At 42.9% G+C, this 25,389-nt stretch overlaps 1 protein-coding gene across 1 annotated transcript in view; it reads left to right on the top strand.

Annotated features, from left to right (window-relative positions):
• OC90 (otoconin 90) overlaps positions 1-8,299 on the top strand; it is a 143,225-nt gene extending 134,926 nt beyond the window's left edge. The window contains exons 16-18 of the mRNA XM_089685933.1: positions 1,390-1,561; positions 3,992-4,098; positions 6,991-8,299. Coding sequence (XP_089542059.1) covers positions 1,390-1,561; positions 3,992-4,098; positions 6,991-7,316 — 605 coding nt within the window. The 3' untranslated portion in view covers positions 7,317-8,299. The remainder of the gene's footprint in view (positions 1-1,389; positions 1,562-3,991; positions 4,099-6,990) is intronic.
• The last annotated feature ends 17,090 nt before the right edge of the window (positions 8,300-25,389 follow it).

Raw genomic sequence — 25,389 nt, 5'->3', positions numbered from 1 at the left:
ATAAGAAAAACACTCTTTTTCATAATGTTTGGACATTTTCATTTATATAGCAAAAAAAATAAAAATCCCAGTGGTGAATAAATACCACCAAAATAAAGTTTCATCTGTCTAAAAAAATGCTAAAAATTTCATATGGGTACAGTGTTGCATGACCGTGCAATTGTCATTGAAAGTGTGATAGCACTGAAAGCTGAAAATTGGCCTGGCCACAGTGACCAGACCTGTTTCTTCTTGACCGAGGATCCATCAGCTTTTGATATATACTGCTTATATATATCCGCCTTCTGGTGAGTGCGCATTTCTGCTACTTCCTCACGGATCACCATTGTGGATTTCCATTTGTCACCTGGCACGTTTATACTGTATTAACTGGACTTACAGTGGACAATTTTCAGATTACTTAGCGCTGTACTTTTATTTTTAATATTTTTAGGCATGCATTGTGAATGGGAAGACATAACAAACATGTAGTGGGGTTTTATCAAATTCCTGTATAATAAATCCTGCATAATAATAATAATACATTTGACTGCAATACTGGAAATACACTTTAGGATCCTCAGATACTGAATATAGTGCCACCTGCAGGCTTTGGGCACCAGGTACAACTAAAAAACAAAAGACAGCCCCGGGGTGGCCCCTGTTTGAACATGTACTTAGAGGAAGGCTTTTTTTTTTTTTTTTAGTGTTACCCACAAGGGCCTATTGACACTGTTGTATTTTAATACACATATTGCAATGTGCTAAAACAGATGTGTCCAACTTCTCCATAATAAAGATAGTGTCTGTTCTCATCTCAGTGCTGCAGTGCACTGCATTTGGAAACTATTACACATCTGTTTTTTTCCTTTCTTGTGTATCAGAAGGCCCATAGAAGTCAATGGCAGAGCGTTAAAATGCATATAACATATTTTGATGCATTGGCACCATGTATTATTAAATGTTGGTCAATAGCTGGTGACCCTTTCCACTCCAAATTATAAATGTATACAGCTATTGAAAGTGTGCAATAAAAGCATGTCAACACATGAAGGAAACACACATTGGTGCATGACAATGCACCTGCTACAAAAACGCACCTCTACAGGCTTGTTATATCTATGGGCTCCAACAGTATAGTTTAGACAAACAACATCCAAGTGCAGGCTAAAGGGGCACACATGGTTCTTATGAACAGGGGCGGACTGACCATTTGGAAACTTGGGCACTGCCCGAGGGCCCGGGGTCAGTAGGGGGCCTCATGAGATGCCCCTGGTACCTTTTTCATAGGCTTTTTTGAGTCTGGGCAAGGACACAGGGGCCCCATGAGTTGTCAGTCTGCCCCTGCTTATGAACATGAACTTTAGAAGAATAAATTAAAAATAATATATTTTTTCTTTGCCCTTGAAGTATGTGACAGATTCCACTTCCAGCGACTGAAGGAAGACGGGAACACCATGGAGTTACCACTACTTGGGGAGATGTTATATTGTCTGACCGGTCGTTGTCCCCAAGAGTTTGAATCGTACGGCTGCTACTGTGGACAGGCGGGCCGAGGAAACCCCAAAGACATCCTGGACAGGTACAATTTACAGATATAAATGCTGACTACTTGAATGAAACTGGATATAGGAGGAATAGAGAGGATGCTATGACTGAACTCTGCTCTGAAAAATGTTGGTTCCCTGGCCATCACGTAGATACTTTGGCTTGGCACTTTGACCGAGTGACCTGGAAGAATAGAATGCTGACCTATCTTTGACTTTCATTTGCTGCATGTATGTTCCAGGTCTTTGTCTCAGATAGAAGCTAGAGGTTTTAGCATTTTCAGAAGAAGGCCACCAACAAAGACACTCCTCGTGTTGCATTCTCTGCAGTGAAAAATTAAAAACATATCTAATAGATGTACAGTGCTGTAAAAAAGTATTTACCCCCTTCCTGATTTTTTTGTTTGCATATTTGGCACCCTGAAATGATTAAATTCATCAAACAAATTTTAATATCACACAAAGATAACCCAAGTAAATACAAAATGCAGTTTTTAAATGATGATTTCATTTATTAAGTGAAAAAAGCTGTCCAAACCTGCTTGGCCTTATGTAAAAAAGTAATTGCACCCCCCCTCCCTTCCTTGCTAAATCATGAATGAACTGTGATTACCAGATGAGCGGAGTTAAATTTCACTGGCCACACTCAAGCCTAATTACTGCCAGACCTGTTGAATCAAGAAATCACTTAAACAGAAGCTGTCTGACAAAGTGAAGCATGCTAAAAGATCTCAAAAAAGCTACACATCATGCCGCGATCTAAAGAAATTCAAGAAAAGAAGAGAAAAATTAATTGACATGTATCAGTCTGGAAAGAGTTACAAAGCCATTTCTAAAGTTTTGGAACTCCAGCGAACCACGTTGAGAGTCATTATCCAGAAAACATGGAACAGTGGTGAACCTTCTCAGGAGTGGCCAGCCTACCGAAATGACTGAATTAAAAAGACAACAGTTATATGTTAAATAACCATAAATTATTTTTCTCAAATGACATTACCCAGCTTTAACCTCTTGGCACCGGCTGCACGCAAATGTGCGGCCTCCTTGCGTCTGGGCCTTGACGCCGAGCGGCTGCACATTTGCATGCAATTAAGAAAAACATATGTGCTGAGAGTGCTCCCAGCACACATGTCCGGTACTCACGGAAAGGTCCCGATCGAAAGAGGAGGTCCCAATCACAGCGGTCACATGACCCTAAAACCCCGCCCTGCCTCCCGGCTTCTGAAACCCTTAAAGGGCCGGGAGGTGCCAGCGCGAAGGGGTTAAAAAAACAAACAGAGTTTTTAAGGAAACAGAATGTTAACTAAAAACTTTATGGGTGAGATTTACTAAAACGAGTGCACACAGAGTCTGGTGCAGCTTCCAAGAAGCCAATTACATTCTACCTTTAGCTTGTTCAATTAAACTTTAACAACAAAACTCGGAAGCCGATTGGCTACCATGTATAGGAGCAGCACCAGAATCTGTGTGTACCAGTCTTAGTAAATCTCCTTAAACAATGTAATAATGTTTCAGAATTGTCATAAACCTTTTCTATAACCTTCTTAACCTCACATCCTACCCCACAATCTCAATACTAACAAAAATGTCCATAATAAAGTCCAAAATTGCAAAAATCCAAAAATTATAGTCCACACTCTCCAATCTTCCAACTGTGAAAATGTCCGATTCTTCACTCCAATCCAAAGTACCTAAAAAAATATAAACGAAATATAGTGCATTAACGTTCACACTATAATATGAGTGATATCATGCAACAACACTAGTGATGTAAATATAATAAATTAGCATCAACACATGAAGTGAAAATCCACACACAACTCCACTAGTGATCTTGTGAAACAACCACTTCAATACGTGAAATGCCACAAATACACAATTAGTGATCAGTGACGCGGAGTGGTGGCACTTACTTGATCCTGCACAATTTTTCACTGATCACTAATTGTGTATTTGTGGCATTTCACGTATTGAAGTGGTTGTTTCACAAGATCACTAGTGGAGTTGTGTGTGGATTTTCACTTCACGTGTTGATGCTAATTTATTATATTTACATCACTAGTGTTGTTGCATGATATCACTCATATTATAGTGTGAACGTTAATGCACTATATTTCGTTTATATTTTTTTGAGGTACTTTGGATTGGAGTGAAGAATCGGACATTTTCACAGTTGGAAGATTGGAGAGTGTGGACTATAATTTTTGGATTTTTGCAATTTTGGACTTTATTATGGACATTTTTGTTAGTATTGAGATTGTGGGGTAGGATGTGAGGTTAAGGTTATAGAAAAGGTTTATGACATTTGCACTTTCAAGGGTGAAAGTTTTACTTTTCTTTGGGGAGTTATAGAGTTTTTTGATTTAAATGTTTCAGAATTGTATGGTAACTGTGGACATGTAGACATCGGTGGCCTCTGGCCATGGACGGGTTATAACAAGGTGTCTTTTTTTACTCTTCTTTAGCTGCTGTTTCTCCCACCAGTGCTGCATAGAGCACCTGAAGAAGATTGGCTGTGCCCCAGACAGGAACGTGCGCTCCGAGGTCATGTGTATGGACAGCAAACCCACATGTAAGCCCATTGTCACGTTCTCAAATCCTCACTGTTGTGGACTAAATCTTTCAAGCTTTTACGGTAAAGTGTAATTATCAGGTATTGTTGGAGGTGGAACTGTAATTCCCAGTTCAGGCACAGATACACGATATATATCTTCTACGGGGTGTAAAGCCAAACTCCAATTAAACTGCTAAATACACTTTCAGCTATGGACCGGTTGAGGTCATACAGGTCAGCCATTGTAATAAACAGCCTGTCGGTGCACTTAAGCAGGGCTGCTGTTAGAAACCACGGGGTTTACAGCCACCCCACTCAAAAAAAAAAAGTTTACTATGTTTCAGTTATGAATGAACACTGTGAGTGATTGGTACTGATCACTCATTATGTTCAGGGAGGGGCTGGTAAATGAGACATATTTATCAGGCCCTTCCCAATAGGATCCTATTGTGTGCTTGCAGCTGCCGGTGGAAAACAGACGAGGGAATCCAGCAGCACTGCTGGAGGGGGGCACACAGGGGGTCTGGGCAGCAGATGGAAACGTATGGTGCTCAGGGAGGGTGATGGGTGCAGCCGGGGGAAACGTATGGTGCTCAGGAAGGGTGATGGGTGCAGCCGGGGGAAACGTATGGTGCTCAAGGAGGGTGATGGGTGCAGCCGGGGGAAACGTATGGTGCTCAGGGAGGGTGATGGGTGCAGCCGGGGGAAACGTATGGTGCTCAGGGAGGGTGATGGGTGCAGCCGGGGGAAACGTATGGTGCTCAGGGAGGGTGATGGGTGCAGCCGGGGGAAACGTATGGTGCTCAGGAAGGGTGATGGGTGCAGCCGGGGGAAACGTATGGTGCTCAGGGAGGGTGATGGGTGCAGCCGGGGGAAACGTATGGTGCACAGGGAGGGTGATGGGTGCAGCCGGGGGAAACGCATGGTGCACAGGGAGGGTGATGGGTGCAGCCGGGGGAAACGTATGGTGCACAGGGAGGGTGATGGGTGCAGCTGGGGGAAATTACTTTAATCCCCCGTATGGTTCTCTCTGCAGCAGCTAAAAGCCAGTAGGAGGGAGAGGAGAAGAAGCCAGTTTTCAGCTTCAGCAGAGAGAGCCATACAGGGGATCGGTTCCAGTAATTGCCCCCCCCCCCTGTGCCAATCACCCTCCCTGCCCACATCTGATCCACCCTGCTGGCCTGGGCCCCATACAGGAAGACTGGTGGTACCTCCATGTCCATGGCCCTGCACTTAAGGGTCCATTTATAAAACATTTGTTGCATGAATGTCAGAAACAGAACACAATTTCACCATGTGCTTTCCAATAGATTAATTCCCGTATCATCAGTTTCATCGAGTAGATAAAATGTAATATCGTTTTCTGAAATACCGCAATAAAAAAACCCCAAAACAAACACATTTTGGCCACTAGACAAAGCTGATGATAGAAGCATTAATCTATTAGAAAATATACTGTGATTTTTGTTTTTTTTCAGGTTGCATGAATATTTTATAAATGAGCCCCATGACAAGTTGCATCCTATTGTCCGCAATGGAAGCAGTCATAATTGGTGTGATTGTGACTCCAACTCAAGTGCGATTTGCATAGACATCTTTGCATGAAGTCACACAGATGTCTTCCTTGTCGCACCTGAAGTCGCACTGACATCTGAATTTGAAATTGTGCCATTTCAAGTGAAGTCACACGAGTTCAAAGTTGGATTTGGTGTGACCGAAGCCTTAGTGTTCTGGGTGGACATACCCATATATGTTCTTACAACTGTGCTCCTGTGCATGCATAGTCCCGTGAATGCCGTGTGATTGAGCTGTCCGCTTTACACGCAAAAGGTACAAAACCAAAGAAAAGGGCTCTTTACCATGTGATCGCTGTGGCCAATCACAGCGATCACCATGGTTCACAGATGTAGTACTGTTAACATTGGCAATTCTCTTCCTTCTTTTCACAATGGGGGAATACTGTAAAAATAATCATTTCTACTCTGTGGCTGCATTCTTACAGCCATTGAGAAATACTGTGTGAGCTGTGATTGGTCCTTGTACCATGTGACCTCACATGTAGTAAGCATTGATGTCAGAAGTGACATCTTGTTTACTACTATTCATGTGATCACTGATTGGCCAATCAGTGATCACATGAATCTGGACCTCACACAGAGGTCCCGTACAGCGATCTGTGTTCCACTGTGTCGGAGGACACAGGGGGCACCAATCGCGGTACCGCGCGCTCCCAGGGAGCGCGCACAGGCTGTGGATACGGGGTGACGTTTAGAAACGTCCACCCGCTCCGGCAGCGCTTCTGTCTGGCACATGTAGATAAACGGTTAATTTCTTCCTTAGCCATGGTGGCTGGAAAAAGCGCTGCCAGAACCAGGAAGTGATATTAAACATGGGTCAGAAGCAGGAAAGGGGGATCAGCAAATGGACATTCCTTTATACCCTGTGGCCCAGGATCTGCCAATGGGCATGCAGATCCTGGAAAACATGGTGTGAGTGTATTGGGGGGGGCTTGTACAAGCAAAAGATCTTATCCATCTGACAGCCGACAGTCAGTTTGTCCGATTTACACACACTCCTGGCAGCTGCAGCAAGGTCAGGTGTGCACCTTCCAAAAAAAGGGTCTATTTTGGAGATGTTCCCACAGTCCAGGCCAGGGGCGGACTGACCATTTGGAAACTCGGGCACTGCCCGAGGGCCCGGGGTCAGTAGGGGGCCCCATGAGATGCCACTGGTACCTTTTTCATAGGCTTTTTTGAGTTTGGACAAGGACACAGGGGCCACATGATCCCCTATTGCCCGGGGGCCCCATGAGTTGTCAGTCCGCCCCTGGTCCAGGTATTTTTGTTTGATATGTTTATACTATGATCTGTATGAGAGGTGCTTATGCTATTGTATTTCTCCTTGTCCCAGGTGTGGGCTGGAGCATCTGTGACAGGCTACTGTGTGTCTGTGACAAAGCAGCGGCAGAATGCATGGCTGCTGCCCCAGTCAACGACACTCTGCGAGCTGTAAACAGGAGTCGGTGCCAGGGGGAGACTCCACCACTGTGCAGGCAAGGGAGCGAAGAGGAGAAGCCAGAGCGAGCCATTAAGACACAGTCGGAGAGTGCCAGCTCAGAAGAGAGCAGCGAAGAGCAACGTCCAATGAGAGACATAGTACAGGCTGGGAACTCTGGGTCATTGGTGCCCAGAGGAGGCAGGCGGACTCGCTCGCTGGTTAACAGAAGGAAAATTTAGAACAGGACAGATATACCATAAAAATTAAAAATTTTAAAAATTAGATTTTAAGAAAAAAAACTGTTGTCCTGGTGCAGATAGGACAGGTAGCATCACTTTCCATGCATGGAGTAGTAAAATGTAATATAATATAAGGACTCATTTTAGCATTTTCAAATGGTTGTTTATCCTGAGACCCTGTGGATGTCATTCTGATTCTGACTCTATTAGTGAGTCCCTGATTAAGCATGCCACCAGTGAAGTCTAAAGAATCCAAACTCGTGTCTTGCATACTTGTTCTGGCTCTGAGTCTTACTAGGTAGCAAAGCCAGGATGAGCATAATAGCTTTGAAACCTGCAGCTTTAAAGACTTTGGGCTAAATTCTTTATAAAATGGCCCCCTGCAGTATTTAAAAAAGCATGGCCCCCCAGATGTATTAAAAATAAAAAAAGGCCCCTGCTGCAGTACTTTTGTTTCTGGTGCTGTCCCATGCAATTAATTAATCCTACCATAAGACGTTCTCAGTCTTCTACATTGAACGATGGCCAGTACCATTCAAGCTGAGATATTGAGTGCATACTATAAATGCAGGGTGTCATGGACCGGCCCCCGAGGGGTTATCACCACCTTCTCCTGCACTCTCAGTGTATTGATGCAAGAGTCATTATGTCAGTGTGGATCTGTGAATTACTGAGGACCACCAACTGTTGGAGAAGATCCAAAGGAAAAAGGACCATATAGGCAGGGGCTTTATAGACAAGTCAGCTGTTGAAGCACCAATATTCCTATCCTGTGTCATATCATCCATCCCACACAGTCACCTGATCCTGGGTGCATGGGCAATGGGCACGCCACACTAATCCATAGGCAAAAAAACGGCCAGCACACCAATAAGAGAATCTCCTATTTACTGAGATCTTAATAGTGAAGCCAATAGTTGAGATTTTTTTTGCAATCTTATCCTGACAAGTTCTGATTGATCTCTCCTGATGGATGATAGATATATATACAGTTGCAAGAAAAAGTATGTGAACCCCTTGGGATTACGTGGAGTTTTGCATGAATTGGGCATAAAATGTGCTCTGAACGTCATCTAAGTCACAACAATAGAAGAACACTGTCTGCTGAACATAACACTACACAAACATTAGATGTTGCCATGGTTTAATTGCACATAACATGTAAACATTCTCAGTGCAGGGAGGAAAAAGTATGTGAAGCCCTAGCTTAATGACTTCTCCCAGAGCTAATTGGAGCCAGGAGTGAGCCAACCTTGACTCCAATCAGTGTGATGATATTGGATGTGTTGCTGACAGCCGTCCTGGCCTTAAAAAACACACACCTGTTTTGGGTTTACTGGTTTCAAGAAGCACTGTCTGATGTGAACCATGCCTCGCAGAAAAGAGCTCTCAGAAGACCTACGATCAAGAATTGTTGACTTGCATGAAGCTGGAAAGGGTTACAAAAGTATCTCCAAAAGCCTTGATGTTCATCTGTCCATGGTAAGACAGACTGTCTACAAATGGAGAAAGTTTAGCACTGTTGCTACTCTCCCTAGGCGTGGTCGCCCTGTAAAAATGACTGCAAGAGCACAGCACAGAATGCTGCATGAGGTAAAGAAGAATCCCAGAGTGTCAGCTAAAGACCTACAGAAATCTCTGGCACATGCTAACATTTTTGTTGACACATCTACAATAAGAAAAACATTAAACAAGAATGGAATACATGGGAGGACACCACGGAAAAAGCCATTGCTGTCCAAAAAGAATATTGCAGCACGTATGAAGTTTGCAAAAGAGCACCTGGATGTTCCACAGCACTACTGGCAAAATATACTGTGGACAGATGAAACCAAGATTGAGTTGTTTGGGAAGAACACACAACACTATGTGTGGAGAAAAAAAGGCACAGCACACCAACATCAAAACCTCATCCCCACTGTAAAACATGGCGGAGGGAGCATCATGGTTTGGGGCTGCTTTGCTGCCTCAGGGCCTGGACGGATTGTTGTCATTGATGGGAAAATGAATTCCAGAGTTTATCAAGACATTTTGCAAGAAAACGTACAACCATCTGTCCGCCAACTGAAGCTCCGCAGAGGATGGGTGATGCAACAGGACACTGACCCAAAGCATACAAGTAATTCAACAAAACAATGGCTGCAACAGCACAGAATACGCCTTCTGGAGTGGCCCAGTCAGAGTCCTGACCTCAACCCGATTGAAATGCTGTGGCATGACCTTAAGAGAGTGATTCACACCAGACATCCCAAGAATATTGCTACACTGAAACAGTTTTGTGAAGAGGAGTGGTCCAAAATTACTCCAGATTGTTGTGCAGGTCTGATCTGCAATTGCTGCCAAAGGAGGGGCAATCAGTTATTAAGCCCAAAGGTTCACATACTTTTTCCTCCCTGCACTGTGAATGTTTACATGTTATGTGCAATTAAACCATGGCAACATCTAATGTTTGTGTAGTATTATGTTCAGCAGACTGTGTTCTTCTATTGTTGTGACTTAGATGACGTTCAGAGCACATTTTATGCCCAATTCATGCAAAACTCCACGTAATCCCAAGGGGTTCACATACTTTTTCTTGCAACTGTATATACACACTTATCTGGAGGACTATTGTTGTAACAAAGATAAGGTTGATGAGGCATGTAATGTACTAACACAAGACACTATTTCCATATCAGCTGCAATAAGACTATTTTCTAATGTGTTTCTTAAAAATGCTTATTTGAATTTTTTTTGTGATGTGATCTCAAATCCTGACAGATCATTTGTGATTTTTTTTTTGATTGAATGTTTTAGGAGTCATCCTTAAAATGTAAATATGTTTTGATGCAAACATTTCATAAAGATCTTTACTAAACTGTGTTGAGTGTTAAAATATTGATTTCGCTCACATACACAATTCACATCCTACTCAAGATAAAAATGGCCATTACATTGGTGGTTAGTGGGAAGAATGCAAATGTTACAGTGGAGGTTAGTGCACCACCCTTACAGATAAAAAAAATAAGTGTCAGGGTGCTGGCTTTGCCAAGTGGCTTTGGTCGTGGAACCATTAAGGAAACATTAAATGGCAAGTCGATCAACCACAGCTCAAGGAACCCTTGAAACCTCTGGAGGAACGCTGGTTGAGAATGGCTGGAATACAGTAGTGGTGGGGGCCCAAGGATGATACCATACAGGCGATACATGGCCAGAGGCAGAGTCACTTGGGAGTGCCCTCCACATAACTTACCTCTGGAATCTCTCCCTCATTGGCCATGAACACTGCCATATTTCTCTCGTGAATGAGGGTGCAGACATCGTACTGGCCTGGCTAGGAAGGGCTTGATTCTATAGAGCCTTGTATGCAGAATGGCCAAGTTGTGGCCAATGTCAGGATCATCCCTATGATATCAGCCTAAACTGCAGGTCCTCTCATCACTAAAAGTTTATCAGCTACATACATTACATTTATCATTTGTAAAAATTACTATTCATTAAAAAGGAAAAAAAGAGTCTATATATATCTTGCTAATTCAAAAACCTGTGAGGACACTTGCTGGACATTGGAGGTCATTGCTTTACTTTCTCCTTCCATCCACAAGCTCCCAGTGTTTGCCAATGCCGACTGGCCTACGGTGCTGTGGGGAGAAGGCAGAGTGCCCTGCATCACTGTAAAAAAGCCTTGCCTGGCTTGGAAGGCCATGTCTTAGTCTTGCCAATGGAAGTCTTAATCTCCGAAGTAGAAGATCTGCTGGCAGTGATGCAAGTCTTTTTTCTTAAGTGTAAGAGAGTACTGTGTTCGCCTTGATATACTTATCCAAGGAAGGACCAAACAGGTGTTCTCCTTCAAAGGGTAACCACTCGAGCGTTTCCTGCATGGAAGTTCACCTGACCAGCATTTCAGCCAAAAATATCATACACATGGAACAGAGAGAAAACTCATCCTGGAGATCTGGCGAACTGTATAAGCCAATCCATTCATGCAGTAGCTTAGATCTAAATGACCGTGGACAGTGGCATCTGTTATGATAAATCTAGGATTCTGAGCCATACCCCTGGCCCAGACAACAAAGGTCTAGCAGCCTGTCATAGCTATAACTGTGGGTTGCATGGCAGGGCCAAACAAAGAAAAAAATAGGTTTTAAAGAGGGCATCCAGCCTCTTATCTGTCGGGACTTCAAACACTGGGTTATCCTCCAAGTGGGCTGTGAGAATCCTGTTAAGGCAATAAAAAGCAGGATCCATAACAGGAAGCACCCATTTGCTAAGGAAATTTTCATTAGCAGAAAACTGTTAGACAAAAGATTTTGGAGTATTGAAAATCTTCTTTGGGTGAGGCCAATGTCCATTACAAATCACGTTCCAGCAACAAGTGCACCCAAAAGGACTTACTTAGTTTTAGAAATTTAAGAGACTCCATATTGGACACATTAGGGTGAGCTGACTTTGATTGCTAAAAAATTAAACAAACATAAATAAGGAGTTACACAAAAGCACAATAGCTCCACAGTAGACGTGCCCAGTGAGTGACAAATTGTGCTAGATTAAAAAAAATTGATTATCCTAGCTTTTGCCACAACCATCGGATGGGTCGACAGGGGTTCCCAATGCATCCCAAAGGGGGATATCCAAATATCCAGGCAAGCTGAATGTTTAAAGGGCTTCTGCTCTGTACTCAACACTTCAGTAGGCAGAATAAAATGAGGAATTAACCCAATCCTGGCTTCTTTCTCCACAATGGGCTTTCCCCCGCAGGGGTCTTCAGGGACAGTACTTTGAACCAGGCGGACCACAGTTCTAGTCCTGTCTAGCACCTTGCGGTTAACTATGCATATTGCACTCCATGGTAAGCAGAGCACCCAAAGCAAAATTACAGGCCAACCCCAAATCAAATCCCTGTACAGTCCCCGACAGCTCTGTCAAGAAGTCCATTGATGCAAAAGCTGCATGAAAAACCACAGTAGCCATGACGCAGCCTATTGATAGATGAATTGTCTTGGAATATCTTCATCCAGAAAAAAAGAGGGCTAGAGAGAAAACATCCATATACAGGGTGAGCTTCTCTCAGTATTGGGAAGAGGTCCATCAACTAAGGACACTAGCAAAAAAAAAGTGGGCTAGCTATGAGAGGGAGGGGTTATGGAGGGGGATGTCCCTCAGCTGTTTTTCTTTGCAGGGTCCATTCACCTTAAGGTACCTGCATAAAACCAAGTCTTAATGATTAAAGAGCCTGTGTCCTGTACTGTACAACTAGGAATCAATATTTAAAGTGGTAGCAAAGCTTCAATATAAAAAAAATCCTCCTGCACGGTAACATCATAATGTGCTAGTATGCATTGCATAGTAGCACATTATGAAAGACTTACCGTAACCACTTGCCTACCGTGCGCTTATACTCCCTTTGTGCCCAGGCCAATTTTCAGCTTTCAGTGCTGTCGCAATTTATATGACAATTGCGCGGTCATGCAACACTGTACCCATATGAAATTTGTATAATTTTTTTCACAGAAATAGAGCTTTCTTTTGGTGGTATTTAATCACCACTGGGTGTTTGTGCTACAAACAAAAAAAAGAGCAACAATTTGAAAAAAAGTTTTCTTTGTTTCAATTATAAAATTTGCAAACAGGTAATTTTTCTCCTTCACTGATGTGCATTGATGAGGCTACACTGATAGGCAGCCATGATGGGCACTGATATGCAACAATGATGGGCACTGATAGGTGGCACTGATGGGCAGAATTGACTGGTGCCACTGCTGGGTGGCACTAGTAGGCACTGATCAGTGCCCTGATGATCAGTGCCGATCCGTCCTCTAACAATTGCCGGTTATCGGCTGCACTTTCCTCACGCTGCCACAGCGTGAAGAAAAAGCAGCCGATAACCCGCAACTGCATTTACCGGTGATCTGCTGTCTCATTGGACACGACTGATCACGTGGTAAAAGGCAGCTGTGATTGGTCTTTTACCACATCAGGTGATCAGCTGTGTCCGAATGACACAGCGATCATGGAGATCGCCAGGGGCGCGTTCTGGGAGGACGTCATATGACGCCCTCCCAGAACTGGACAACCGCGCTGTAGCCGTCATTCAGCTATAGCCCGGTTGTCAAGTGGTTAAAATGAACCCCTCCAGCAGCACGCTGTCAGCACTGACAGGGCTTCCATTTCATGGGCTCCAGCCGTGTGACTGACCGAGCCGTGATTATGCCCTGGGCACGGCATAGAGCTCTATAGGAACAGCACAGGTATGTCGTTCCTTCAGAGCGCATGCGCCGGTGACTTCACTAGCTGCTGCTCACTGTGATATCTCCTAAACGGCGCACATTTAGGAGATTTTTATTTTATCTGCAGGGAAGCTTTATTATAATCTTACTTGTAGGTAAAAATCAACAGAGTTTACTACCACTTTAATGGGGTATTAATGAGCTGCGGTAATTTATGTCTTTAATAGCTAAAGTTCAGCTTTAAGCACCTTTCTGCTACTGATCTTCATGTACTATTTTAGCAAATGAGGATTTCTTGGAAAACACTGGGGGCCCTATAATAATTGCAGGTCATAGAAAAATGATCTTTCCAAGCAATTTCCAGGAAAGCAAAGCAACAAATGTTCAATCAAGACTTACAGTCAGGAAGATATGGAGATAACTCTACATTATACTCCATTCAATATTCTGAATCAAAATTAATTTCATTTGTCTGCCTGCAATAATCTGATTGGTTCTGATTGGACAGTATAGACTTCAGGAGGGCCGTGTGGGAAGATTATTTTGACTCCAAGGCTCAGTACTATTCATCTACAGCAGAAACATGCATTGTGGCAAACCATATTGTCCTCCTTCTTCCTCCCTATATGAACATACCGTTCTTCCTGTAATTGAGATATTACACTGGCACTTCTTCTCTGGGGCCAGCACCCCACTTTTATTAATGCTTTAAGGGAATGTGAGGTTACCAAAGAGAATAACTAAAATATTTCTATCTCTGCCTTCAAACCCAAAAATGAACATTGTATTGTAGTTTATCAGCCCTAAAGGTGGGAATACACAATTAGAAAATCAACCGATCGGTAATCCGACGACCAAGAGGCATTCGGTTGTTGGTCGAAATCGTGGCCCACATTAACCAATCGAAAAAAATTGTTCTTTGGGCAATACGTAGTGTTGACGTCTTCCGTACAAGTGGAAGTGATGCTGTGTGCGTGTGACCTTGTAGCCACGCCCTTCCGGCCAGAACGAGCGATATACACGATTACCAGTATAATATAGTTTATTACATGACCTATATACATAAATAGTGATACATAAAATATAATCTGAAGAATTCCGGTTTCATGATCTCATTAGGCCGATCTACTTTTAACATTTGGATTTTTCGTTCGTGTTTACGAAGATTCCTTGGACATAAACATCCGGGTCATCTTCTGTTTCCGCTCATGCGTGATGGCGCTTGATAGATTTTTTTCGTACGACCGTCATACCACCGCATAGAAAATCGGTTGTTCGCATGCGAAACGACAACATTTTCCACTACTGTTCAACCGGATTTTTTCATTCACAAAATCGTTATCGGTTAAAACATCCTGCTCATCAACGAAGAGAAAATACTTCAATCAGTGGTTCCGCAAAATGTTTCGTACGATTTTCTTATCGTGTGTACGGGACATTAGATGTGACTGCATTTGTTTTTTCTTTTCGTTTCACCTCATCTTCATCTAGTCAGTAACACTTCCTCTACTAGGGCAACAATGCTCACTCACCAGACTGTATCTATTGAAAAACAGCAGCATTGTCATCCTAGGAGAGGATTTTTGTTGCACTCACCAAACAGACATAAAAAATTAGGCTCCATGCACACTAGCTTTCTTTTTAGCTAAAAAAAAAAAAAAACACTGGATAAAAAAGGCAGGTAGTAGTGTTTTAAGCAGCATTCAGAAGCATTAGCCTTTTTACAGTACATGTAGAGAAAAGCTAGAAAAAAAAGCAGTTTTAGTAGCATTTAGCGTTTTTTTTCTGCTGGAAAAACGCTCCAAAAAAACTCTACAAAAACAATTTTTTTTTCTGCTACTAGACACTGAAGCTCAAAAAATGCTAAAAGCCTAAAATGGTGTGCATGGAAACATAGGGTAACACTAGAACACTACTAAAACCACTAGTGTTGGTCATGATAACTTTAATAGTGAAGAAGTAAAAAGTTCATTTTTATGGTTTCCGTATACTTAAAAGGAGCTTGGTTTCATAGTGGAAGGCTTTTGTGGGGGAAATGGGATAGTCTGAGCAGTGCTGCAGTTCAGAACAACACATAATCCTCCTCTGCATATATTGCCCATTGTTATTCCTTCTGAATTTGCTCTCCTACACATATTGCCTGTTGTCAAACTCACCGATATGCCCCTCCTGCACATACTGCCCATTGTCATACCCTCCACAGTCTTCTCCTATACTGTACATAGTCATACCCTCCACTCCACTTACACATGCTGCCTGCTGTCACATCCACCACACTCCTCTCCCCAACATACTGCCCACTGTCATACCCTCCAAATTCCTCTCCTGCATATACTGCCCTGTCACACCCTCCACACTCCTCTCCTACACATACTACCCACTATCACACCCTCCACACTCCTCTCCTACACATACTGCCCTGTCATACCCTCCACACTCCTCTCCTACACATACTGCCCACTGTCACACCCTCCACACTCCTCTCCTACACATACTGCCCTGTCATACCCTACACACTCCTCTCCTACGCATACCTCCCCCTTTGTCATACCCTCCACACTCCGCTCGTGCATATACTATCCACTGTCACACCTTCCACACTCCTCTCCAACACATACCGCCCCTTGTTATGCCCTCCTCTCCTGTACATACTACCCACTGTCATACCCTCCACACGCCTCTCCTGCATATAATGCCGTCATACCCTCCACTGTCCTCTCCTGTACATACTGCCCGTCATACCCTTCACACTGCTCTCCTGCACATACTGCCCACTGTCATACCCTTCACACTCCTCTCCTGCACATACTGTTCCTTGTCATACCCTCCACACTCCTCTCCTACACATACTACCCACTGTCACACCCTCTACACTCCTCTCCTACATATACTGCCCACTGTTATACCCTCCACACTCCTCTCCTGCATAAAACGCCCCGTCATACCCTCCTCTCCTACACATACTGCCCCGTCATACCCTTCACCCTCCTCTCCTACACATACTGCCCCGTCATACCCTCCACACTCCTCTCCTGCACATACTGCCCACTGTCATACCCTCCACACTCCTCTCCTGCATAAACTACTCCGTCATACCCTCCGCAATCCTCATCTCCTGCACCAAACACACTATTGCTAGCTGAGAGCACTTCGATGTGATTTACTGAAGAAGCCAGTGCCATTATCTTCAAGCCTCAGAATTAAAATGAATTGCTGCATACTTCATCTGCCAATATTAAAAGGAAAAACATTATGAAGGACACGGGAATCCGAAACTCATGTTTAATTGCTTTAATTTAGATTACACGGTGATATCATGAAATGACTTTTGAATTCTATAAAATACAGATAAAAAAAAAAGCACAAAGCAATTTTCAGATATTAACATTTTCTCAAAACTTAAACATTTTAACAACAAAGAAATTAAAGCACATTTTCATACTTAAAATAAACTACAACCTTACAGCTATGAAACTAAAACAGAAACACAGTATTTACCCTTTAAAAAAAAAAAAAGAACACACAGGCACGCTCTAGACAAAATACGGTTGGACAATGACTGCACTTATTTATTTTTGCCTCCCAAGAACACAGATTTGTGTATAGCTATGGGGGCTACAGTGGTTGTGTTTGGGCCCTAAGGGAACCAGGGGCTTAGTTTAAAAGTCTCTGTTCTCACTATTTTTGGACCACCTTTGGCTATGACTAAAGAGAGGAGTGCTGTTCTACAAGACTTCATCCATGTGTGCAATAGCAGTGTGCTGATCACTTCCTAACCTTGGATCCACATTGGGTGCTCCTACGCTCATATGCTATATGCTGAAACAATTATCAATGCAAAGTGGATTAAGATATTAATATCTTAGTGGAAAAAGATTCTCACAGTGTTATGGGTGTCTCCAGGTGTTTGTGTATGAGCTCTGTCAGTAGTTGATGCCCAGTGTTATGAGTATCTCTCTACATCAAGGATGCCTCCAGCATTATGAGCTTCTAAATATAGTAGACGCTCATCATCTTACCATCACTTTGGTACAGCATTGTGAACACATCTGGAGAAAAGATGCTCAAAATGTTTTGTTTTTTACTGTTGATACTTACCTTACCTCATACATTGGATGCGTGTGGTTCTGAATAACTCATAGTTTGCACCTCTCTATAGTGGGTGATCCTACTGTTACAAGAATCTTTGCACAGTAGGTGCTCCTTTTGTTAAAAGTGTACAGTAGGTGTTCCCATTGTTAAAAGTGTCTTTGTACAGTGGGTACACCCAAGTATGTCTGCACAATGGGTGCTCCCATTCTTACAAGAGTATCTGTACACTAAGTGCTTCCATTGTTACGAGTGTACCTGTACAGTAGGTGTTCTGATTGTTAGGAGGGTGTCACTACAGTGAGTTCTCCCATTATTCCAAGCATCTCTGTACACAAGGTGCTCACATTGTTACAAGTGTATCTGTACAATGGGCGCTCCTATTGTTATGGGAACCTCCTACTATTACTAGAGTGTCTGTACAGTGGGGGGCTTCCATTGTTAAAAAAAAAATGGGGGCATCCACTGTGCAAAAATATTTGTAAGCCTCTGTACAATGGATGCTCCCATTTTTATAAGCCTCTGTACAATGGATGCTCCCATTTTTATAAGCCTCTGTACAATGGATGCTCCCATTTTTATAAGCCTCTGTACAATGGATGCTCCCATTTTTATAAGCCTCTGTACAATGGATGCTCCCATTTTTATAAGCCTCTGTACAATGGATGCTCCCATTGTTATAAGCCTCTGTACAATAGATGCTCCCATTTTAAAAGTCTCTTTACAATAGATGTTCTCATTTTTATACTCCTCTGTACAATGGATGCTCTCATTTTTATACTCCTCTGTACAATGGATGCTCTCATTTTTTTAAGCCTCTGTACAATGGATGCTCTCATTTTTATAAGCCTCTGTACAATGGATGCTCCCATTTTTATAAGCCTCTGTACAATGGATGCTCCCATTTTTATAAGCCTCTGTACAATGGATGCTCCCATTTTTATAAGCCTCTGTACAATGGATGCTCCCATTTTTATAAGCCTCTGTACAATGGATGCGCCCATTTTTATATGCCTCTGTACAATGGACGCTCCCATTGTTATAAGCCTCTGTACAATGGACACTCCCATTTTTATACGCCTCTGTACAATGGACGCTCCCATTGTTATAAGCTTCTGTACAATGGATGCTCCCATTTTTATACGCCTCTGTACAATGGACGCTCCCATTGTTATAAGCCTCTGTACAATGGATGCTCCCATTTTTATAAGCTTCTGTACAATGGATGCTCCCATTTTTATACGCCTCTGTACAATGGATGCTCCCATTGTTATAAGCCTCTGTACAATGGATGCTCCCATTGTTATAAGCTTCTGTGCAATGGATGCTCCCGTTGTTATGAGAATCTATGCAATGGATGCGCCCATTGTATTGAGTATCCTTGTACATTGTTGTTGACTGAAGCACTGGCATACCTCCATGCACAGACATAGTCAAAGCACAGAATACAGAGTCCAACACTGTAGAAGACCATTGGCCTTGTCACACAAAGCAAGACATTTTGATCTGTCAGATCAACAAACTCTGTCTACAACTTCATAGTGCAAGGGTCTACCTGACCGATACGTTTTATAGTGATTGCTTAGGTGATGACGGTGATGCATAGTTGTAAATCAGTTTGATCGAATGATGAAAATCAGACTGAGTGACTAGCTTTAGGGTGAAGGCTGAAGGATAGGTGGCAGCTGTAGTACTGCATTACATCGCATGTGCAAAACATGTGGGTGCATAACAAAAAAAAAACAAAAATGACTACAAAGAAAAACAAATATACACAAAACTCATGAGAACAGAATGAAATTATCATCCTTGAAGAAAGATAAAGCCTAATGAGTGTCCTCAACTTCCGCCCATCAAAAAGGAAACTGGGAGGATTTTATATAAGGTGCTTAGTATGTAAGATGGCAGAAGCAACATGACCAGGTCTGCAAATCACGTCTGTACACTTATTTAAAGTGCACTTGTGGTGCTCAAGAAAGGATATGCTGCAAAAGAGGCAGATGGAAAGGTAGACCTCTTCCCTTTTCTCATGATCATGGGTTTCTTGTAATTTTAAGAGGTCATGTTGTGCTGTGTCTCTTTACTGATAAAGCTGCACCCACCAACACTAAACCCTAAGCCAGACTCTTGTTCCATATGCTTCCTGTGTTTGGTTGTGAGATATGTGGCAATTCAAGCAGTCATTTAGTATCCCAGAATATCAAACACCAAAAGCACATACAACCCATCTTTGCTATGCTGCCAGGTAAATAAAAGATGAGTTCATCCTAAGGCCCTGACTCCATCTCAGTGTCGTGGGAGCTTTATGGTACATTGGAAAGATTCCAACTGCATCTTAAATAAATAATGAATAAACCAGCACAAACATAGACCTCTACACACCATCAATACATAAAGTGCATCATAATAAAAAATTAATAAAATTAATAATTATTATTAATAAAAACCAATACAATTAATAATGAAAGTCCACAGAAAACACCAAAAATATTTTTTTGTCTGTGAAATATATATATATATATAACAAGTGAAAAAATATCAAGTGAAAAAATATTAATCAAGTGACTTTCTTCTTTCCCAAAGACTCTTCAAATACACCAAAAGAAACTTTCACCTTCCACCCGTGAGACCAACATCAAATACACTCACCAGATTTAGGTGAATGGGACACTTTTTAGGACTTTAAGGGATCCTAATACCCTCTTTGCTGTTCACTCTAAAGGGATCTTCAACGATACAAATAGGCTCCACCGTTCAACCAGGGAGAAAAAAACTTACATAGTGTACAGTGGCAATATTACACTATGTAAGTTTTTTTCTCCCTGGTTGAACGGTGGAGCCTATTTGTATCGTTGAAGATCCCTTTAGAGTGAACAGCAAAGAGGGTATTAGGATCCCTTAAAGTCCTAAAAAGTGTCCCATTCACCTAAATCTGGTGAGTGTATTTGATGTTGGTTTCACGGGTGGAAGGTGAAAGTTTCTTTTGGTGTATTTGAAGAGTCTTTGGGAAAGAAGAAAGTCACTTGATTAATATTTTTTCACTTGATATATATATATATATATTTCACGGACAAAAAAATCTTTTTGGTGTTTTCTGTGGACTTTCAATATTAATTTTATTGGTTTTTATTAATAATTATTAATTTTATTAATTTTTTATTATGATGCACTTTATGTATTGATGGTGTGTAGAGGTCTACGTTTGCGCTGGTTTATTCATTATTTATTGTGGTTTGTGTTTTTTGCACAGTAGCAGTATAGAACCTGTGGGAATCTGTTGGCGCAGGAATAATAGTTTATATAAATGCATCTTAAATAAGTTTTCCAGCAAAATGCATGTTAGAGTGTAATGGTAACGCATGTGAAATGCAACTAAAAAGCACAGCACCTGCCACACACAGATGAATCAAGGTGTAAATGTGATGTTTCCAAGGTTTATCAAAATGATAATTAGAAGTACCAAATAAAGTGGCTGTACTTTACAGTATCACGTTTGCGACTTAAAGTCAGGGCTGCAGGAAATGTGAATGGACTACAAGTGCGGTGATCACAGCCCTTGTGTTCCACTGATAACTACAGGATCCTCTGCTGCAGGGCCACAGCTGCGCAAAATTTACAAAAAGTGAAAGGAGCCACTGGGAAGGGGAACCCTGAGATCCTGCTGGGAGGGAGATTTTTGATGTGGGGGTGGCTTGGCACTATGTTACATTCTAAATATGGGTGCACTACTCATTAGGATTTAACCTCCCAAAACTCAAACTAAGATGTTCACTAAAGGCTTCAACAAAGCTACTCAAACATGCAGAAGGCTTCCCGAATGCTTTGCAAAAGCTTCCCTGACACATTGATCTTCTACAAGCTGACGTCTCTATAAAAACAGTTCTAGCTATGGGTGCCTACTGGACTAAACAGTCATATTTATATTTACTGAATAATTGCTGTAACATGAAGATGGTTGTGAGACTACAAAACCAAGGTTGTGGATACAAGGTCTATCTGATGTTACATGAATTTCTGTAACTTCAACCAGGCTTTAAGGAAGGTGGGTCACCAGCAGTCAGGGGTTGGCCATCTGGAAGAATGACCAACCAGAAGCTCTGTTAGCAGGGTCTCTGGCAGCTCTTCTGCCCTTTTCAACATACATAAAGGTGACAAGCCAGGTAATAAATACAAATTACAAAGCTGACAATTCACTGCCTTGCCATTTATATTATATATTTTATTGAAACGGCAGGAATCCCCCATGACTAAGCCCTGCGGGCAGGGCGAAGCGCACCAGTCACATGACTGGGGCGGAGTTCGACTGAGGCTGCTATTACCTATCTGAAAGATGGGTTTGCACAGTGTGCAGCTATCAGGACACCTCTTCTGTCTTCACATGCTGCAAGGAGTCAGGATAGACTCCTCACCTAGCCAGCACCCATAGTGGAACCCACCAGACATGGCTACAGAAGCTGCAACAGGGACCCAATGCTTTCAATAGGTCACCATGATACTCTCGAGCATGACAATTGTCCACTTCCTGAGAACACGTGATCAGGGGCGGACTGACCATTTGAGCCCTCGGGCCCGTGGGTAAGTAGGGGGCCCCATAAAATGCCCCTGGTACCTTTTATAGGCTTTTTTGGGTGTGTTTTGAGTGTGGGCAAGGACACAGGGGCCCCATGATCCCCAATTGCCCGGGGGGCCCCGTGAGTTGTCAGTCCGCCCCTGCACATAACCCCTCTAAAGCCCCAGTGACATTACTAGTAATTGCTTTATTCTTATGAGACCTCAGTGAAGTCACCAGTACCTCGAAGTTTGATATGCTGTTCTCAAGCCCCAATGTTACCATCTGAAATGCTGAAGAATCGCCTCGAGCGACAAAATGGCTGTAGGGAGATTAATTAAGCTCTTTAGTTGTAAATAAAAACTTTTAAAAACACATTATCACAGAAGGTGAACACGTATATTCTATGCACCTGGTATAAATACAATGAGCTTTGTATAGAAAATATACTTAACCCTTCTAGCCAATGAAGAGCTGGAAACTATCAGATTAACATTCATTAAGCTAAACTTCATGTGAAAAAATAATCTTCTAAGTCAGCATACAAGTCTACTACAAATGGAGTGTACGCAGTACAGAAAGCGCAGCAGAACTAACGGCACTTGGCAAAAAGGTATAACGTTCACGGACTAGAAGTGCAAGTGAAACACGACTGTGAAAGCACGGTGCCACGCCAGTTCACAATATTACTTGCTAGGTCACAGATATATAGGGATGGAATGAGCTACAATATTGTGCCTAACCTACAACTTATCTTCAGAATGGCATGTTCGTCCTGGAACTGTTTCCCGGTAGTGGTTTTGGACCCTACCGGTCACTTTGGGCAACTGTATCTCTGGAACCAGGGGGGCTAGAGACCCCAGATTTAGACAGTTGGTAGCCGGGGACCTCCCGAGCATGCAAAACCATTGTCTGTAGCCCGCAGGGTTCCCGTTTCACCGGGCCCTGTTTTCCCATAGACTCCAATGTTAAAGTTCGCGGTCGGTTCTGCTCGATTGTGGCGACCGTACCTCCGGGGCCATATAAATTTCCCTTTCAACCTCCTATACTGTACTTAGGTCATTTGGTTGGCTATGGAAACCAAAAACTGCAATGACTAAGGCGCTATATAGTGCTGGCTCCGATCGTGTCATCTTAGCACAGTGAGACAACACACGTCGTGCTAAGAAAATTTCAAGACAAAAACACAAATATTCGTTGTTCACATTTTATCGCATGGCCTATCTGCACTGGACACATTATATTACAAAAATGTGCAAACATATACTTTAATTTCTTTTTTTTTGCAAAGTGTACATGCTGAGCAGACCCAGAGGAGTTGGCCATTTTGTGAGATGCAGCCACAGGCCTTGTGTAAGAAGCTTGCTCCAGCTTTCAAAATAGCAGCTGCTGGTGGGTACAGATCACAAGTACACTTTAAAGCTAGGCTATTTACATCTCAAAGAAACACAGTGTTTCGGTATCCTCTTTGCTGCACATGATAAATAATTGTAATCTAGAACACTAGCATCAGTTCATACATTTATGCCAGTGGAAGGAGTTGCAGGGATGTAAAATTTGCCCTTCTCCGTACCCTTTGCACAATAAAGTAGACCTTCCACCTCATTGGCAAGGTCTACTTACTCAAAGTCCTCCCACCTCTCCCTAAAATTCTGCATATAAGTACCTGAGGGATAAAGCTATTATACTCAATTTCTGACTGTAGTTTGGGGGGGTGGGGGGAGGGGTATAGGCAGCTGACATCAACCACCTGCTGGCAAGATCCCTGGGAATGCTGAGCAGCCCAAAACTCAGAAGACGCTGCAGAACAGTGCAGGGTCATCTTCTCGTAAGATCTGGCCTACTCAACATTCTCTGAGATCAAGCCAGAACCAGTAGAACATCACCTTTGCCTAGGCACTGCCAGGGGAAGTCAGAGGAAAGCAAGTATATGATCTACCACCCCCTTCCCCCCCAGGTTCTTTTATGCAACCTTTTGGGTAGAGGGGCTACCTGGAAAAGTGCCATTGAGATGGAAGGTTCATTTAACTGGGCTGCAAGTGGCCCCAGGTCCAGCAATAACTGTGGGGAACTTGACACATAGGTCAAAGCACACATTGTAGCTTGGATTCGTGGGCAGGGCCATTTATTTTATACTCCTCCCCTCAAGTGAATCGAGATTGTCCGATACATAGGCCAAAGCTTAGACAACTTGGAGGAGTTTAGAGGGGGGCAGGCCATTTGTTTTTAACTCCTCCCCTTGAGTGAATTAGGAATGCCTGACATAAGTCAAAGCAAAAACAAATGAGGATCTCGGAGAAGGGGGCAGGGCTATTTGTTTTATACTCCTCCCCTCAAGTGAATCGAGATTGTCCGGTACATAGGCCAAAGCTTAGACAACTGGGAGGAGTTAACAGGGGGGCAGGCCATTTGTTTTTAACTCCTCCCCTTGAGTGAATTGGGAATGCCTGACATAAGCCAAAGCATAAACCAATGAGGATCTTGGAGAAGGGGGCAGGGCTATTTGTTTTATACTCCTCCCCTCAAGTGAATCGAGATTGTCCGATACATAGGCCAAAGCTTAGACAACTGGGAGGAGTTAAGAGGGGGGCAGGCCATTTGTTTTTAACGCCTCCCCTTGAGTGAATTGGGAATGTCTGACATAAGTCAAAGCATAAACAAATGAGGATCTCGGAGAAGGGGGCAGGGCTATTTGTTTTATACTCCTCCTCTCAAGTGAATCGAGATTGTCCGATACATAGGCCAAAGCTTAGACAACTGGGAGGAGTTAAGAGGGGGGCAGGCCATTTGTTTTTAACTCCTCCCCTTGAGTGAATTGGGAATGTCTGACATAAGTCAAACCATAAACAACTGAGAGGATCTCGGAGAAGGGGGCAAGGCCATTTGTTTTATACTCCTCCCTTCTACTGAATCTGGAATGTCAGACACATAGGATGAAACAGAGAACCAGGAGAAGCTGGTAGAGGTGGGCAGGGCCATTTGTTTCATGTTCCTCCCCTTGAGTGAATCGGGAGTGTCTGACCTAGGTTAAAGCATGGACAACTGGGAGTAGCTGGGAGAGGGGCAGGGCCATTTCTTTTATACTCCGCCCCTCCAGTGAATCAGGAGTGTCTAACATGTAGGCCGAGGCACAGGAAACTTGAAGGAACGGGGATTGGGGAGCATGGCTATACATTTTCCTTCCCCTCCCTCTTTCCCTTTAGTCACTGTATGTTAGCAGTTCTTTAAA

Source organism: Staurois parvus, unplaced genomic scaffold, assembly GCF_062004578.1.
Source record: "Staurois parvus isolate SC_StPar_1 unplaced genomic scaffold, SC_StPar_1.0 ptg000389l, whole genome shotgun sequence".
Lineage (NCBI taxonomy): Eukaryota > Metazoa > Chordata > Amphibia > Anura > Ranidae > Staurois > Staurois parvus.
This window is presented reverse-complemented; position numbering and strand designations above follow the sequence as displayed.